This window comes from Mugil cephalus, chromosome 14, assembly GCF_022458985.1.
Source record: "Mugil cephalus isolate CIBA_MC_2020 chromosome 14, CIBA_Mcephalus_1.1, whole genome shotgun sequence".
In the NCBI taxonomy this organism is placed as follows: Eukaryota; Metazoa; Chordata; class Actinopteri; order Mugiliformes; family Mugilidae; genus Mugil; species Mugil cephalus.
This window is the reverse complement of record NC_061783.1, coordinates 15,783,960-15,800,861: the sequence shown is the minus strand read 5'-3', so window position 1 is coordinate 15,800,861 and position 16,902 is coordinate 15,783,960. Positions and strand designations below refer to the sequence as shown.

The window sequence follows — 16,902 nt, the reverse complement described above, 5'->3', positions numbered from 1 at the left end:
ATTTAGTACACAAGCCTGATGCACTACAAGAAAAGAAATACATGTTATTATAGATAATAATCTTGTTAATTTAGAAAAACTGAGCTTTTATTCAAGTTATTTAAACTGTGAGTCTGTGTTCGATTGACACATTAAAATCATATTATTACTGCGCTGTGCTGAAGTAAACAGTTATTTCCATCAATACTTCATACTCCTACTACCTTCAAATTTACTAACTACTTGTTACCTTTATCCTTAGGATCAGCAAGTGTATGTGTCAGGTACTTTATGTTTGTTTGTTGACAACCTAAATATCTCTTTAACCTCCTGAGACCTGTCCCTTAGTTTGGTATGCATTTTTAATATGGGATTAGTAGGATTTAAGAAGTACAAAAAAATATATGTCCTCATATGTGGACACGGGGATTATTTCACCGTATGTTACAGTAAAGTCAATGTGTAACAAAATATATATTTTTTTATTTTAATACATCTCATCTGCATCTCATCTCTCATCTTCTATCACCGCTTATCCTCACTGACAGTTATAAGGACGAAAAGTCTAAATGAAGCAGATTAAGCTCCCACAAACCTAAAACTTAATGTCCCCATATGAGGACACCGAGTCTCAAGAGTTTAAATAAAACAAATACCTGTTGCACGACTAAGTAGAACTGTTCAGATCAAACTGATCGTTCTGATTGACCTTAAACTGGGAAGAGACATGTTTAAGTGGCTTTAAGTAGATATTCTTGTTACTATAACGTTTGATATGAAAAACTACAGTATTGTAACATATTTTATGTCAGTGCCCTCATTAAATTAGAAAAAATCATTAAGTATTAAGAAAAAAAAGGTCAAATTTACCCAAAAGTGATAAGAAGTTTTTAAAATAAAATAGTTAATGCCCCCCACTGTACCCACGTGACCTTCTGCCGCAGCAGCTGTCACATGACCAGGTCTTCGTCTGGCTACTTCCGGTAGAGCCGTTGTTTTTCCTGCGGAAGAAAATAACCCATCACCTCTGCCGGTATTAAAGCAGGAGAAAGTCCAGTGGATGCAAGCGTTACACATTTAACCGGGTCAGAAACTTTAAAAAAAGTCGTGTTATTTTAACCGGGGCGAGATGAGCATCGGAGGGGCGTGTAGCTAGCTCACAGAATAAAAACCCGCTGCACCATCGCCCGTGCTTTCGTTTTGATGAGGAAACGCGGATTTAATCTCATCTAAATCTCATTTCTCATTTCTCTCTCTATCGGTAGCATTAGCAGCAGGTGGTGGCTTTTCTGACGTGAGCTGCCATCGACATGTCAAAGTACACAAGCTTCCCAGAGCCGATGGAAGACCAGAACCCTTTCCAGGTGAGCGACGCTAACATCAGCCTCTGTTATTCTGTCTTTAATTTAATAAGGATGAAAGTAATAGATGTTGGCCGTGTCTAATAGCTGCCGTGTTGTTGCTCATGTGACGTGGAATGTGTGTGTGTGTGTGTGTGTGTGTGTGTATGTGTGTTTTTCTAGGCCTCTCCCACTTGTAGCTCTTATCAAAAATGGACACACGAATAAAGGCCTGTTAGTTTGGTTAAATGAGGCTTAATGCTGCACCAGAGCAAATTATAGTTATTACTGTGGTGATAGAATAATTCTGTTTGTCTACGTTTTGTCTGCTAGGACCCTGCAGTGACTCAACACAGCAGCAACACAGGCTATGCCACACTGGACCTTTACAACCCATTTGATAACACAACTAGGGTAAGTAATAATTTTTTATTTATTTATTTGCAGTTTATCTCTGCCAAGGCAATCCCATTTTAAAAATTAACCGAGGCGTAGAGTTGACTCCTCTTTCTCTCATTGTCCCACTGCATTTTTTTTTACAGTTTCTAGTTTTAGTCCGAGTTCCCCCTCTGCTTCAAGAGTTTGTATCTTTTGCAGACATTATTGTCTATAAAAATCCCAAGCTAGCCTTCGATGTGTGTCAAAACATTTAAAACAGATCACGTGTCCACATTTGAAACTGATGAAATCTGCAGGATTTTAGGATAGTTTTGTTTCACTTCACTTATTTATTCAGTTTGAATTTGCTGAACAAATCAGTGCAGCGACGCAGGAAAGCAGAAGAAAAACTCGTTGACAGGACCTTACATTGTGAAACCGCTTCCACATCACCAACCAACTCAGTTTTTTTCTTTTGTTTTGTTTTGTTTTGTTTTTCAAAATGGCAAAGTAGATGGCACACAGTGAGTCTGTGAAGCTCTTGGGCAGTTTACTGCTTTGAGAAAAATGACTATATCACATATACACAGTTTTTGTTGCTAGGAAACAGCCTGAGTCTAAGTTAAGGGCCATGTCGATGGAGTTTTGTTGCTAGGAAACAACCTGGATCCATGTATACTTCCTGTCAGTCCTTGATATTATTGAACTGAGCAGCGACAGGAATGAGACCGAAGTGGATCACTGTCAGTGTGGAAAGCCACTTGAACACTCACTATTATTTGTGGCACTCATCCTTGTGTAACCGTGTTTCAGACAAACTTATAATCTGCTTTATGCTGATAATTCCCAGGTTAAGACAGTAGGATGGGATGAAATCGAAAGGATTTATTGCTACTAAAATAAAGATGTTAATGTCTTTATTTGCACACATTTTAAACTAGCTTTGTATAGTTTCTTTGCTTGTTGCTGGCTGCTGCCATTGCTTTTATTGTACATACACAGTATTGATTATAACCAGTAATTTAATAAGTGCTCCAGCGACTGGAGTCGAACTTCAGCTATACACACATACAGTTCACTGGACACTCCTTTCTATTCCTTACTAATAAATAATTACAAATATTCATAAATGTTGTTGCAAACTTGGCTAAATGCCTGTATATGTGAGAATCTAAAACACCACGTTAGTGTTTATGCTTTCTTCTTATTCATGTATTGTTTTCATTCATTTTATTGTCAATTTAGTCCCTCTTTGACATCATTATTGACCAAACTCGCACTAAATCTTTATTAAATGCATTACAGCCTCCGCCTCCATATGAAGCCACCTCTCCTTCTGCTCCGTCTGTGCCTGCACAGACCCCACCCAGCAGGACGACACCGACTGAGCATCGCAACTATGGCTCCTACGCCTCTCAGGTATACGCGCTGTAACGTAGTAGATGTCACCCTCTGATCTTCATTGCGTGGCAGCTTGGTGCCCAAAAAAAGGATTGCACTATTGTTTGATTTTCCTATATTTCATATTGGTCTTGAATCTTTCAAAGAAAACTAGTATAACCTAAACAGGTTTGAACCTTACCACTTCACCAACATTTAGACCTATAACTGCACTTCAGACATCGCTTAAATGCTGCATGATAAATGCTGATTCATGAACCGTCATTCTCTGAAAGCATTTCCTCTGCGAATCTCTTTCCTTTTTTTTAAAATTTTATTTATTATTTATGACCTAAACGCTGCATTTTCTCTTTGAGCCACGACACAGAGTTTTGATGCTTCGTTGACTCGGTGTCTCACTGTGCACAGACCGCGGTGAACGCTACCACAGCAGACCTCCTGAAGAAGCAGGAGGAGTTGGAGAAGAAAGCCCAGGAGCTGGAGAGGAGAGAGCGGGAGCTTCAGGCACACGGCCTCGGACCCGGAGCCTGTAAGAGACGAGACGGGGGAGGGAGTCGGGTGTAGATTTGACAGTCGAAAACCAAATGTCTTTGCGTACAAGTATAATACGAGCATCAATGCATTATTACATGTTTTTTAAAAGTAAAACAAATATATAAAATAATGACTAATTTGAATCGATTATGATTGAATTTTAGTAGAAGACATCACTGTTACTGACTTTTACCACTATATTCCCCCCATCAGCACGTCAGAATAACTGGCCGCCGCTGCCTTCATTCTGCCCCGTGGGCCCCTGCTTCTACCAGGACATCAGCGTGGAGATCACCCAGCGCTTCCAGCAAACTGTCACCATGATGTACTACTTCTGGATGTGTGAGTTCCTGTGATTCCTGCCATATAAGAACTATATGAAGCCTTATGGCGAGTGTGACGCGAAGAGCCTGTGCTTTATGTGATGGGAAGGACTGAAATTTCCGCTTAACGCCTTCCGACGGAGAGCAGTAAAATGCTGACGCCTGCTGTCCCGTTCGGCTTAAGAGCTTGAATGTTTGCACAAAGACTCTGACACTTCACTGCTAGATTTAGAGCTGGAGGCACCCACTTACTTGGGGCTGTTAGACAAGAAAGGATTCAGTTTGTGGAAAGCATATAAGACGATGTTAATGACACGCACCAGAAAAGGGGAAGAGGTGTGTCTCCATTCAGGTGCAAATCCATGTTTAAAAATATATGTTAAGCCTTTGGCAGCGGGAAAGTACAACCAACTCTATACATAATTTATGAAATATTAAATAACATTTATAAAATACACCGATCATAATATCGTGTAGATGTCCCCTGTGTCTCCAAAACAGTTGTGACTCTTCAGAGAGTGGACATGGGCCTTCTGAGGGTGTCCTGTGGTGTCACATGAGTGGTCACAATGTCATGCTTGATCAGCATACAGTCGTATATTGAAAGTTTTAAAAAAAAGTAAAATATACAGCAAATGTTCAACATGGATGATGAAAGGCAGCAGCCACTAGTTGCCTTGCATACTTATGATTCAATTAATACTTTAAAACAGCCTCTAACAGCTCATGAGGTTCCATAATTAATGTCTAGGCAATTAGCATTTTTACAGAATTACAAAAAAAAAGTTTCACTGCCTTCCAGTACCAGTTATTAATATAATTAATAATGCGTGCAACATTAATAATGTATAGTTCAGATTCTTATTACTGTTTGTGAATAATGCCTTTAGTGGCTTGAAACTGTAAGCCTATTTTGGCATTTCATATACAAAATAAAAATAACAGGACAGCATGATAGCACAAAATAAAAGCAGGTTTCAAACAGGCACGCAGACACGCAGAGACTGTTAATCCAGTAGTAGACAAAGCGAAGTAGTAACAAATGGCGTCATGTTGCATCAGCCAAAATCCTGACGAATAGGCGCTGAATTGAGGAAGAGCGTCTTGCGTTTATAACCCTTGAGCTTGTGCTGCGTGCGTTTCCCCCTCATTCATCTCTGTCTCATTTTTAAACTCTGTCTTCAACGACGTCCAGTCTGCACTGGCACGATGCTCTACAACCTCCTCTCCTCCGTGGCCATGTTCTGTGTGAAAACGTCCGAGGGGGTCGGCCTGGGCCTCGCCATCCTCTGGGCCCTCCTCTTCACGCCCTGCTCCTTTGTCTGTTGGTATCGACCTGTGTACAAAGCCTTCAGGTGAGCGCCACCAACCTCGGACCAAAAACCTCTCAACCATTCTTCCTTAACCGAGTGGAGCTGCCGCTGTTTAGCTCTATATATTCAGCTCGTGTTCTGTCTTCTAGGAGTGACAGCTCCTTCAACTTCTTCGTCTTCTTCTTCATTTTCTTCGCCCAAGTCGGGGTCTTTGTTATCATGACCATCGGCATCCCTGGATGGGGGTTCAGGTATGAGCAATACGCAGACCTCCTCTTCTCTTTCAGTGCATGTTAAGAGCTGCATTCAAAACAATCTGTGTCTAATCTGGATGAGAAAGGACACCTTAAGGCCTGGACACACCAAACCGACATACAAAGGCTAACTGTGACGCCGTCTCCTGTTGCTTGTGCCTGAAGCAAAAAGCTGCTTTTTGAACTTATTCACATGGCACATAGTACTTATGTCTGAAAGGAAATAACTCTTCCTACCAGCAGGTGGCAGTAGTCTGTATTTGTCATTCAAAAGGGGAAGCCTGAGGAGCTTTTAGCTGGGAGGCTAATAAGCTAGGACCAAGTTGCAGTACATTTTATTAATTCAAGATAATTATGTTGTTGTGGATATATTGGTATCTCTGAATATTCATTTCAGATGAATATTCTGAGGCTCGGCCGTTCAGAGAGTTTTTTTTTCTCACCGACTGCCAACAGAGGTCCGACTAGGGCAACAAATGCTCATTGGGCATCAGTTTGGTGTGTCACTGCCTTTAGCTTTAACTTTTTATGAGGTGGTGGACCTTGTTTCATTTGATGGCTAACTACACAGTGTAGATAATAAATAGGTGCATAGTTAATACCAGGTGTCCATATCATTGTATAAATAACTATTCAAATGCAGTTTGTTTTTAACTCCAGGTGTAATTGCCACCACCACCACCACCACCACGCTCACATTTTAAATCCTTGTCTTTCCTTTCATTTTTCTGTCTTCCGTTTCCCCCTCAGCGGGTGGATCGTGAGCCTGGCCGCCCTGAAGACCAGCGTCCCCGTCGGTGCGATCATGATAATAAATGCCATCCTCTTTACTGCCCAAACCGCCATGGGGATTGTCATGCTGAAGAAGGTGAATAAATGTGTTTACGTGCAGGTAGTGACTCAGATCGAGGCGGTGTATTTTGTGACCATTCGGGGGCTTGTTGGAGTTGCACCGCTGAAAGAAATAAAAACCCTCAAAGCATTAACACATGTGGGTAATTCAGTGAGTTTACATGTAAATTAGTATCCTGGGTTTGACCTAACTTGGGTTGTATTTGCATAGAGTTAACCATATCCCTGTATGCATGACGACAATAGTATTTAGTAGGGCTGCAACAACAGTGAAATTGTTTCAGGTAAATCCGCTTGTTGGTGTGGAATATGATTCCCAAAAAACCCCCCAAAAAATAGACTAGACACAAATCAGCCCGATAAAAGCCCCCACTAACAACATCACAAGGTATAATGGTCTGCCTGATTAGTGTAGCATGTCACTTCATGATGTTGTATCACTTATGCAACTGGATTCTTTATTTGAAGCTTCTTTGTGGCTGTAAGTAGCCATTTAAATCCAGTCAACAAGTGAAGGACCAGTTAACTTTCTTTATGCTTTCACTGAGGCTAAAATGAATGGGGACATGGTTCAGTGGGTCAACTAAATAGGTCAAAGGACGAACGTAAAAGCAAACCTGTCAGTCTGTATTTACTTTCTACCCGGTCTACGCAAATACTCTCAACACTTTGCCCAGGTGGTCCACCTGCCGTAGATAACAAGCGGCTCAAAGAATGGCCACAGTATCAGGTTGTCGGTGTCTCTTTCACCCCCACAATGGGAATAATGTGACGATGTAACCGCTGCTCGTATCGGGTGTCAACGTGCTCCGCTCTTCTCCCCCCGCTTCCAGATCCACAGCCTGTACAGGCAAACCGATGCCAGCTTTCAGAAGGCCCAGGCCGAGTTCACCACCGAAGTCATGTCCAATCAGGCCGTACGCCAGGCCGCCGCCAACGCCGCCACCAGCGCCGCGCAGGGGGCCTTCACCGCACCCCGGTAGAGAGGGAGGAGCAGGGCTGGGAGGGGGCAGCGGCGGAGAGGAGGACCCTTTCAGCTCGATGGAGGATCAGTAATTTACTCCCCCAACAGGTGATTTGAATTCGAGGAGGGGGAGCCAAGTCTATATAATTACACCTGGGCAACTAAACTTCAGGGCACGTGCATGAGATAGAGGTGGGGTGATCTAATTTCTAAAGGTGTACAGGACAAGTTAGCTACATTGCCAAACCGAGTCGACAAAATTGTTGCCTCGAGGAGCGGAGAGATGGCGTGAAGTGTAAAAGAGAAACGAAACAAAATGCTGAAATATGGAAGTTTGTGCACTTGTACAAAGTTTCAGAGAACGCAGGGAATTGTTTTTGTTATTTTTAAGGAAGAGAAGCTTTGTGCCAAGTGGGATATTTTCTGGATACTGTGTTTGAAAAGCGCCATGTTTGAAACTAATTGTGAGAGCGGGGCTGAACGTTGAAATGTTGCCATAGTAACATTTGATCCATGCCTCAGTGGCTTTAGCCGGCATTCGTTTTTTTTTTCTCTCTTTTGTTGCCTACACTAACAAGTTGTTTTGCTACTATTGCAAATGAGAATGCCTATTTACTGTACCGCCAAAACTTCTCATACTGTAAAGATTCTGAATATGTGTTGTTTTGGTTCCACTATCTGTTGCTGTTCTGTTAATGCTGCTTGTGATTATTATTATTATTATTGTTACTATTATTATACAAGTCATAGTCTTGCTTTTAATAAACATGTATTGTCATGCTTTCATAGTCTGCTCTTTTTTTACTACCATATCTTACTGGAAAGATAATGAGCACCATTTCTTTTTTAAATGGATTTTAAAGCTATATTTTAGTATTAACTGGCTCAAATGTGACACTTTTAGCACCAGCATCCTAATAAATCATCTAAAGGTTGTTTGCTACGTTTAAATGGACGCTGCTATTTAATTAATAATCTGAATAACAGCCCAATGTGGGAGAAACAGAGGTAGCGGAATTGCTATAGAGTTGTGGAGTCACTATAGATTTTTTTCATGTGGATGTTACTTCAACATGTAGCACCCACCTAAACCAGATACCACCACCCCATAGCAGTAATCTAGATCCCAAACTGATCAAGTATCCCTCAACCCAAAGGACCACGTCCACTCTCTGATGATTCCCAATGGAGACGGACACAATATTAGGTCATAATGTTGTGCTTGATTGATGTATATTCTGATTTGATTTTTGTTCTGGCACATGGGTGCATATATCTAATCTGATGTTGATCATGTGAACGGTCGGTGTGATTCTCTTTGTCGGCGTAGCCGGTGACTGACCCTTTGTTCCAGTGAGCTCCTCTTTCTGGTGGGGGTAGCTCAGACATACTTAGTGTAATTACTGCACAAATAATATTATTCGTTTATCTTTTTTTTGTTGTTGTTGTTGTTATTGTTGTTGCTGCTGAATTACATCATTTCCTCAGAGTCCGGTAACAGATTCTTTGGGGACCAGTAATGGTCCAAAGCCCCGTGTTTGGGGACCTCTGTTTTGTAAAACCCATTAGCTGGATATACGTTTCTAGGAAACAGCCTGGGCCTAGTTTGCCCTGATCATTTATCCTATTAAGTCAATTAATTGCTCCATTTTGACGCTGGGAAAAAAAACAAAAAAACAAAAAACAAAACAAAACGTTAAAATGTCTCTTATTCTCTGGCGACCCCCAACACACCCAGAGCAAACTGCATCCTTGTCATGATGACAACTTTGCTTATTTTTAAGCTGTGGTGTGTTTCTGCAACCTGATCCTTGCGGGGAAGACGTGCAATCTGCTCAAAATATGTGACAAACAGTTACGCTTAACCACTCACAAAAATGTATCTGAAACTTTATTTAAAAAAAAAACGACGAAGAGCGGATCGCGCCCTCTGTGCTCTGTTACGGTTTTTGGTTTGGTTTTTCCTGACATGTCAAACCCTCCTGGACGGGCTCTGACCCCCCGTGTGAGACTTTTATGGGCTGCTGCACCGACGTCAGGCTCTGCACTTCACCGTGAAGATGGCGGAGGCCCCGGATACACCACAACACCGGTTTTTCTGTCACTGCTGTAAATGTGAGACAATCCCCAAACTCCCGGTGAGTCTGCTTTTTGGAGAGAGTGTATTTGTTCCACGTGTGCTGATCCGGATATCGTGCACTACCCACGAAGGGGGGGATTAATATTTGGAGATCGCTTTCTTTCTTTTTTTCTTCCTTTTTTTAATCTTTCAATCTGGTTGTTTTATTATTATTCCCTCTAAAAGTATAATCGCTGGGATCGGGCGAGTTATTGATTTTATTCGTGTGCGTAAGGAAAGCTTTAAGGTAGGAGTGAGTCAGTCAGATCTGGCGATTCACGTTTCCATATTTAGAAGCGCCACTGTTGTGTCCAGTTGTCTACTGTCAACTGCATGTGAGAGGCGTAAGAGGAACTTCGCGGGTGTAGTCACATGCGCCACCACGGCTTCACAAACTATCACATGCCACTAAGCCTCAGTTGGGCGCCTTTCACCTTGTTTCTTAATATTTGGTTCAGTGGGGGTTGGCCTACTTCTCCCCCACCACAGATGAAAGGCATCATAGTTTCGCCTGGACGCTGTTGTCCTCCGGGAGACATGACACTGTGCGCACAGTGGAACCGGCTGCTGGAGCGCATTTGCTGCGCAGCTGACACTAAATGGCACAATTACGCACAGACACTGTTGCCGTAGAGCAAATGCGCACGTCAGCCATGGGTTTAGAAACACGGCCTAGAAACTTTAACTAAAACAGAAAAAGTCATAAAAAGACACTTGTCTGTTGGGTGTTCACATTAAATATTAAGTTAACAGATTCTTAACTCTAGGGTGTTCCTTCGTCCACAGTAACACCCTAAATGTTGGACACACATATGTGTATACACTGTGTACATTTTTAAATTGTAGAAGACAACAACAAAAAAACTTGGAGATAGGGCAAAGGGGATGTTTCACAACTCAGCTAGAGCCAAACCGAGGACAAGGTTTTGTGGCTTTGACTGCGTCCTTTTGTTGTGCGTGCTGCTGCAGCATACGGTGACATCTTGGCCAATAGTGTGTTTCCAGTTTTTCTGGTAACAGTATGGGAGCGACTCGTTTGACCTGGAATAGTCACCGTGACCTGGTAGCCTTGAGGTGTAAGATCTTGGCCTTTATGTGCTGGCTGTGCCACTGAGTAAGAAAATAACAACAGTCACCTGATCCACTGGTTCTTAAAAGTATTTTCTGAAGTGTGAGGAAACTTGTTACACAGAGCACATTTAGGATGAACTGAAACACCAGCTGTGGCCAAACATCTGCACCTCGACCTTGCTAATAAAACTGTGGGTAAATATTAAAAAAAAAAAAAAATCCCAGCTGCAGACGGGATCTAAAATCCTATTCCAGAGGAACAAAGGCTGTTATAGCATCATATTAATCCTCATAGAAGTCGATTGGCATGAGACATCTGTGCGTGTGCACACTTTTGTTCATATTTGTGAAGCAGTTTTTTCTCCCTCAGGATTTGGTGTGCCCTAGATGTGACTCTGGCTTCATTGAGGAGGTGCCAGAAGACTCCAGGTACAGTTTTGGTGTCTTATTGTACTCTAATGCTGGGTTAGAAAAATGTTTTAAATGATCCATCAAAGTTCATTTGAACTCTGAGGCGCCTGAGAGCCGCGTTCTTCATTTCAAACCACTGACAGACTTTTCCCTGCTGTCTAGCCTCTTGCAGGACAGCGCGGCCTCTGTCCCCAGTGACGACTCAAACTCGTTGTTCTCAGAAGTATGTCCTCATAAATGGCGCTTTAATAAGAACACTCCTCTTTCTCTGAGGCGTTGTTTGACACTTAGCTTCTCTGGTCTCTGTCCAAGTTATGGCAGCTGCTGTTTATGGAGGGCTCCGCTCTGCTGTCGCATCCGCCCTCCTCGGAGTCCGACCCTGACGACAGCGAGCAGGTATCAGCGGGTCAGGGCAGTCCGTCGCCGCCGACGCCGGTCGCTGCCGAGGCCGCGGAGCCGGAGTCTCCTTCCACCCCTGAGCCAGAAAGGTCGCCGAGGCCTGAGCAGAGGCCTGCAGTGGAAGGGTGTGTGGACACAAAAACATAAGAAATGAAACTAATGATGAATGAATGAAACAAATGCAAAAACAGCACTACATAGAAAAATCAACAAATTTTGGCAAATAAAAACTTTTCCACAAACACAACAATCACATATTGTAGTCTATAGTGATGAAAACAGTTTGTCTTTTCCCCACTTATGTTCAAGGAATATGTTTTTTCTGAAGATAGTGAAGTTACAATTAGATGATGAAGGTGGACTTTGACTGGAGACTGCCAGTTTTAATTTAAGGGCATCCGCTTTGAGAGGAAGGTTTATGACCGTTTTTATACATAGGCACTTATTTTCAGGTTTTCTCATCAATTAAACAGGTTAAATGCTCTGGAGTTTTTTGCTTTTTTTCTTCTCCAGGTGTGGCATTAGCACACGGAAACTGTTTCTGCTCCAAACAGTGTAACTGTGTATGCGTGGAGCTTTCACAAGGATAATTTCATTAAGGATGCACCAAATAAGTGCAGTCACATAAAGTGAGCTCGGTTCAGCATCTTACTTACTTGCTTACTTACTTACTGTACGCTGGATGAATGCACAGCATGAACTGAATATACAGTAAAGTACATTTAAAACAGTCAGATTAAAGCAGACAGATTTACCGTCTGTCTCTTTGGCTCTTTCCAGGATCGTGCAGCAGTTCTTGGCCGGCCTGTTTGCCAACAACGGAAACCCCGGTGCTGCACCAGCTGCCCTGTAAACGCTTTTTAATTTTCATTTCACATAATTTGCTTTTGGTTTCGTCTAACCATGTGTGACAGCTTCTCTCTCTCTCTCGCTCGCTCTCTCTCTCTCTCCGTCTTTCCCTTTCCCTTCTGTCCGTGTCTCAGATCCAGCATGCTGCAGTTGTACTCAAACCCTGGAGATTATGCATGGGGTCAGGGAGGTCTCGACGGCGTCATCACAGAGGTCAGCTCTTCTACCTTCTTTCTCAACTTTTTCCTTTTTATAATGAAATACACAAAACTAGAAGGTTTTTTTTTTTTTACTTTGCCGCCCCAGTCTTGAAACACACATCTCTCTTTGTGTTTTGTCACTAAATCTATTCAGCTTTCTGCTTTATTCGTGCGCAGTATTCATTAAAAACCCCTGTGACTGCACATTAAAACCGCTTGCTTCTCATTCACCTAGTTATTAGGACAGCTGGAGAGCACGGGTCCGCCTCCCGCAGAAAAGGAGATGATCTCGTCCCTGCCAACGGTTTGCATCTCTCAAGAGCAGACAGGTGGGAATTAAATGTCCAGTGCATCACGTAATCACTCATCTTATGACTTATTCCTTTTTCATGGGCTACACTTTTCTTGAAAATGCTGCCTGCAGCCTTACCTCTTCTTCCCTTCTCAGATTTTCTGTCCCTCCCCGTTTCTTTCTTTGCTCTTTCCTAATCTCCTCGCTACTTTTAATTTCCTTGTTTTATCTTCTCTTCCATCCTCTTATTTTCCCATTCTTCTATATTTTCTCCCATCTGCCTATTTCACTTTTTCATATCTTTTCTTCTATGTTTTATTTCCTTCCTCTGATCTTGCATTTCCTCGTTCTTTACCTTTTTGCTAGGTTAATATCCTCCCCCTGGCTTTTCCTTAATTTCCCCTTAGCCTTTCCTCCCTCCATCAGTCCCCTTATCTCATTCTATCCTTCAGTCTTGCCTTCCCTCCTTTCATTTTTCACCTTATTTTCCTTCCTGACTCTAATTTGCTCTTCGATTTTTGCTCTTCTCCCCTCTTTCCTCTACTACTCCTATTCTTCTTTAACCCTTGTCTTGTTCTCAGGTCTCGTCTTTTCTTCACACCATACATCTCTATATGCTGCTGTCCTCCCTCCCGCCTTTACTTCTCTCATCATATCTTTCCCTACTACTACATGTCCTTCCCATCTCCTGTCTTGCTTTCCTCCTCTAATGTCCTCTTTATTGTCATGAAGGCATGGTTTATGAGGTGCACTAGTGAATCATAAAAAAATGTTTTACAATCCAAATGTATTACTGTGTTAGACTTGTTCTGCACATTTGCGGTATAATAAATCAATGAGTGAGTTTTCTTCTTCTTCTTCTTCTCCCACATACTCGATCATACGTTTTTTCTTCTGTTTTGTTGCTCCCAGATTGCCGATTGGAGTGTCCAGTTTGTAGGGAGGAGTATACATTAGGGGAATCCGTTAGGAAGCTTCCCTGCCTCCATTACTTCCACAGTGAATGCATAGTGCCTTGGCTGGAGCTGGTAAGGATGGGGAGTGGCTGTGGTCAGTGGGGTTTGATGGTCCGTCAGACTTGTGAAGAATTGGTTTCACGCAGCAGGATGTACATTTTCTTTTACTCTGCTACTACTACTGCTGCTACAAACGATGTAGCAGGTTGTAGCCTACTGTAAATAGTCTACATTTGCATGCTGATTCACAATTTTTCCTTCCCCTCATAGCATGATACTTGCCCAGTGTGTCGGAAAAGCCTTGAAGGTGTCGACAACAGCCTGCCGCCCACATCAGAACTCCCAGAAGCTCGCTCCATCAGGGCGGAGCAACAGGAGAGGCAGGCGATCTGAGAGACGTGTCAACAACTCTACCTCCTTTACTGTCTCCAAGAGGCACACCTCTCACCTCAGACCTTTCCCCTCTGCGCCCACTGCTTTAAAATACAATTGCGCCGCAGTCGTAATGCGCAGCTTCAACTTTCACTTGATTCATGCATCTCTGCAAGGTGTTTATCTACTTGAACGTGTGCACCATTTTTATCAGACCATACGCGAAAGGATCCAGCAGTTTGCAGACAAGATGCGGAAGTGATGTGTCCTTCTCGGTACGCTGCGCTCTTAAATGGTTTTCCGAATGACTTACTTGGATGCCATGAACTAATCGCCACTGAGCTGCCAGTGGTTGTCAAAATGACGGGAACTCACAGAGTTATGGAGAAACAGTTTTGCATTATTCCTTTGGTAAGACGTTTTGTCAATGCAGTATTTTGTTTTACCAACGTGAAGTTTGTTATTAAAGCTTAACCCTGTGACCCTCACCTGTGACCTCTCTTTTTTTTCTGAGATTCTGAGTCAGATAAGAACCAGTCTGTTTAAGAATGACAAGGCATATTTGTATGACAGGTCTTAAACCTTAGAATAGAGACATTTATTTGACCTCGACAGTGTACAGTGTAGACACTCACCGGCCTCTTTATTAGGTACATCTTTCTCGTAAAAGGTTGGACCCCCTTTTGCCTTCAGAACTGCCTTAAATAAAGGTGTTGGAAACATTCCTCAGAGATTTTGGTCCATATTGACATGATAGCATCACACAGCTGCTGCAGATTTGTCGGCTGCACATCTATGATGCGAATCTTCCGTTCCACCACATCCCAAAGGTGCACACAGGTACAGTGAACTCATCGTCACGTTCAAGGAACCAGTTTGAGATGATATGAGCTTTGTGACATGGTGCATTATCCTGCTGGAAGCAGCTGTCAGAAGATGGTACACTGTGGTCATAAAGGGATGGACATGGTCAGCAACAATACTCAGGGAGGCTGTGGCAGTTAAACCATGCTCAGTTTGTACCAAGGAGCCCAAATTGTGCCTATAAAATATCCCCCACACCATCACACCACCACCAGCAGCCTAAACCATTGATACAAGGCAGGATGGATCCATGTTGTTTACGCCAAATTCTGACCCTGCCATCTGAACGTCGCAGCTGAAATCGAGACTCATCAGACCAGGCATTGATTTTCCAGTCTTACAGTATATTGTCCAGTTTTGGTGAGTCTGTGTGAACTGTAGTCTCAGTTTCCTGTTCTTAGCTGACTGGAGTGGCACCCAGTGTGGTTTTCTGCTGCTGTAGACCATCTTCTTCAGGGTTGGACGTGTTGTGCGTTCAGAGATGGTATTCTGCATTCCTTGGTTGTGACCAGTGGTTATTTGAGTTACTGTTGCCTTTCTATCATCTCCAACCAGTCTGCCCATTCTCCTCTGACCTCTCACATCAACAATGCATTTTCATCCAAACAACTTTCCGGACCATTCTCTGTAAACCCTAGAGATGGTTGTGCGTGAAAATCCCAGCAGATCAGCAGTTTCTGAAATACTCAGACCAGCTCATCTGGCACCAACAACCATACCACGTTCAAAGTCACTTAAATCCCCTTTTTTCCCCATCCTGATGCTCATTTTGAACTTCCCTCTTGCCTAAATGCATTGAATTGCAGCCATGTGATGTGTGTGTGATTAGTTGTTTGTGTTAACAAGTAATTGAATAAGTATACCTGATAAAGTACCCAGTTAGTGTATATACAGTAGCTATATAATACTATAAAATATAAAAAGTGAGAGGCTTTTGAGTCGAAGAGCACCATTCCAACCATGAAGCACGTAGGTGGCAGCATCATGTTGTAAGGGGGTTCGACGAAGGAAGATAATTATTGACTATGATGCAAAATGGCTTAGGGCCAAACAATGTTGACGCATTGCAATAGCTATCACAAAGCCCTGACCTCAGTCCCATAGAAAATTTGTAAGCAGAACTGGAAAAGCGTAACCTACAAACCTGACTCAGCTAGACCAGTTCTACCAGGAGGAAATTGGTTAATGTTCCCAGGTTATAAGAAGCTACAACAAGATTACCTGAAACAGTTGACCCAAGTTAAACTATTTAAGGACAATGCTTCCAAATACTAAGTGCATGTTCACATCTTGTCTCCTGGGAATTTGGTAGAAGAAATAAATGAGAAATATATTATTATAATTTGGACATTTTACAGTCCAGCAAAGCAGTGATCCTCATCGACCTAAGACAGGAAATGTTTACTAGATTTTAAATGTCACGAATTGTGAAAAAAACAAGTTGAATTTGGCTAAGGTGGCTGACTTCCTCTGCCAGATGTGCACTATGAAGGCATAGAAACCAAGTGATTGTACTGGGCCCCAGTAGGACAAAAACAAAGAGAGAAAGGAGGCCCAAGATGGCTACCCTGTGGCATATTTTGCAATGACAACATAATCTGATCTGGCTGACTTCAAATAGTCTGCCCATGATTTATGCCATATAGGACAGAAGACAGAGACATAGACATACATGACATCTGAGCACACTGAAGTTGCATGTCTTGAAAACTAAAGGGCTCTAACTGCTTGTGGGACCACCCAGTTACATGCAGAGGTATTTTTCTCTGTGTATCAGCAGAAACATAATGAAATCCAAATGGGGTGTTACCAAACTTAAATTCTGAAAAGAACTGAGTCTGGTAACACCAGGCTAACACAGACACTTTACTGATCACGTGACGAGTTCAGTATCCCCCAGCAACGTCAGTAAAATGGAAAAATAAGAAGTATTTCCATAGAAATGTTTCAAAAGTATGTACACAGAGAGTATATCTCTATGCAAAATACAAGGATATGAAAATATGGAGTAATATAAAATGTGTAAACATC

The 16,902-nt window shown here is 42.4% G+C and overlaps 2 protein-coding genes across 2 annotated transcripts; both read left to right on the top strand.

Annotated features, from left to right (window-relative positions):
- Positions 1-921: 921 nt before the first annotated feature.
- scamp3 (secretory carrier membrane protein 3) lies at positions 922-8,122 on the top strand. The gene is made up of 10 exons (XM_047605602.1): positions 922-1,064; positions 1,245-1,343; positions 1,653-1,733; positions 3,003-3,116; positions 3,507-3,627; positions 3,846-3,974; positions 5,151-5,310; positions 5,418-5,519; positions 6,273-6,390; positions 7,208-8,122. Exons 2-10 carry the CDS (start codon positions 1,290-1,292, stop codon positions 7,355-7,357), a joined length of 1,029 nt encoding a protein of 342 aa, XP_047461558.1. The 5' UTR covers positions 922-1,064; positions 1,245-1,289; the 3' UTR covers positions 7,358-8,122.
- Positions 8,123-9,287: 1,165 nt separating this feature from the next.
- On the top strand, positions 9,288-14,495 carry rnf115b (ring finger protein 115b). Its single transcript, XM_047605209.1, has 9 exons — positions 9,288-9,476; positions 10,899-10,957; positions 11,102-11,162; positions 11,252-11,463; positions 12,119-12,187; positions 12,322-12,400; positions 12,623-12,716; positions 13,592-13,707; positions 13,906-14,495. The coding sequence occupies exons 1-9, from the start codon at positions 9,399-9,401 to the stop codon at positions 14,026-14,028; spliced, it is 891 nt and encodes a 296-aa protein (XP_047461165.1). The 5' UTR covers positions 9,288-9,398; the 3' UTR covers positions 14,029-14,495.
- Positions 14,496-16,902: the final 2,407 nt, after the last annotated feature.

Coding starts and splice junctions, on each gene's coding strand:
- rnf115b (XM_047605209.1), top strand. CDS start 9,399: ATGGCGGAGGCCCCGGATACACCACAACACCGGTTTTTCTGTCACTGC. Junction 11,464..12,118: donor CAGAGGCCTGCAGTGGAAGG/GTGTGTGGACAC, acceptor GGCTCTTTCCAG/GATCGTGCAGCAGTTCTTGG. Junction 12,401..12,622: donor TCGACGGCGTCATCACAGAG/GTCAGCTCTTCT, acceptor TCATTCACCTAG/TTATTAGGACAGCTGGAGAG.
- scamp3 (XM_047605602.1), top strand. CDS start 1,290: ATGTCAAAGTACACAAGCTTCCCAGAGCCGATGGAAGACCAGAACCCT. Junction 1,734..3,002: donor CATTTGATAACACAACTAGG/GTAAGTAATAAT, acceptor AATGCATTACAG/CCTCCGCCTCCATATGAAGC. Junction 3,117..3,506: donor ATGGCTCCTACGCCTCTCAG/GTATACGCGCTG, acceptor CACTGTGCACAG/ACCGCGGTGAACGCTACCAC.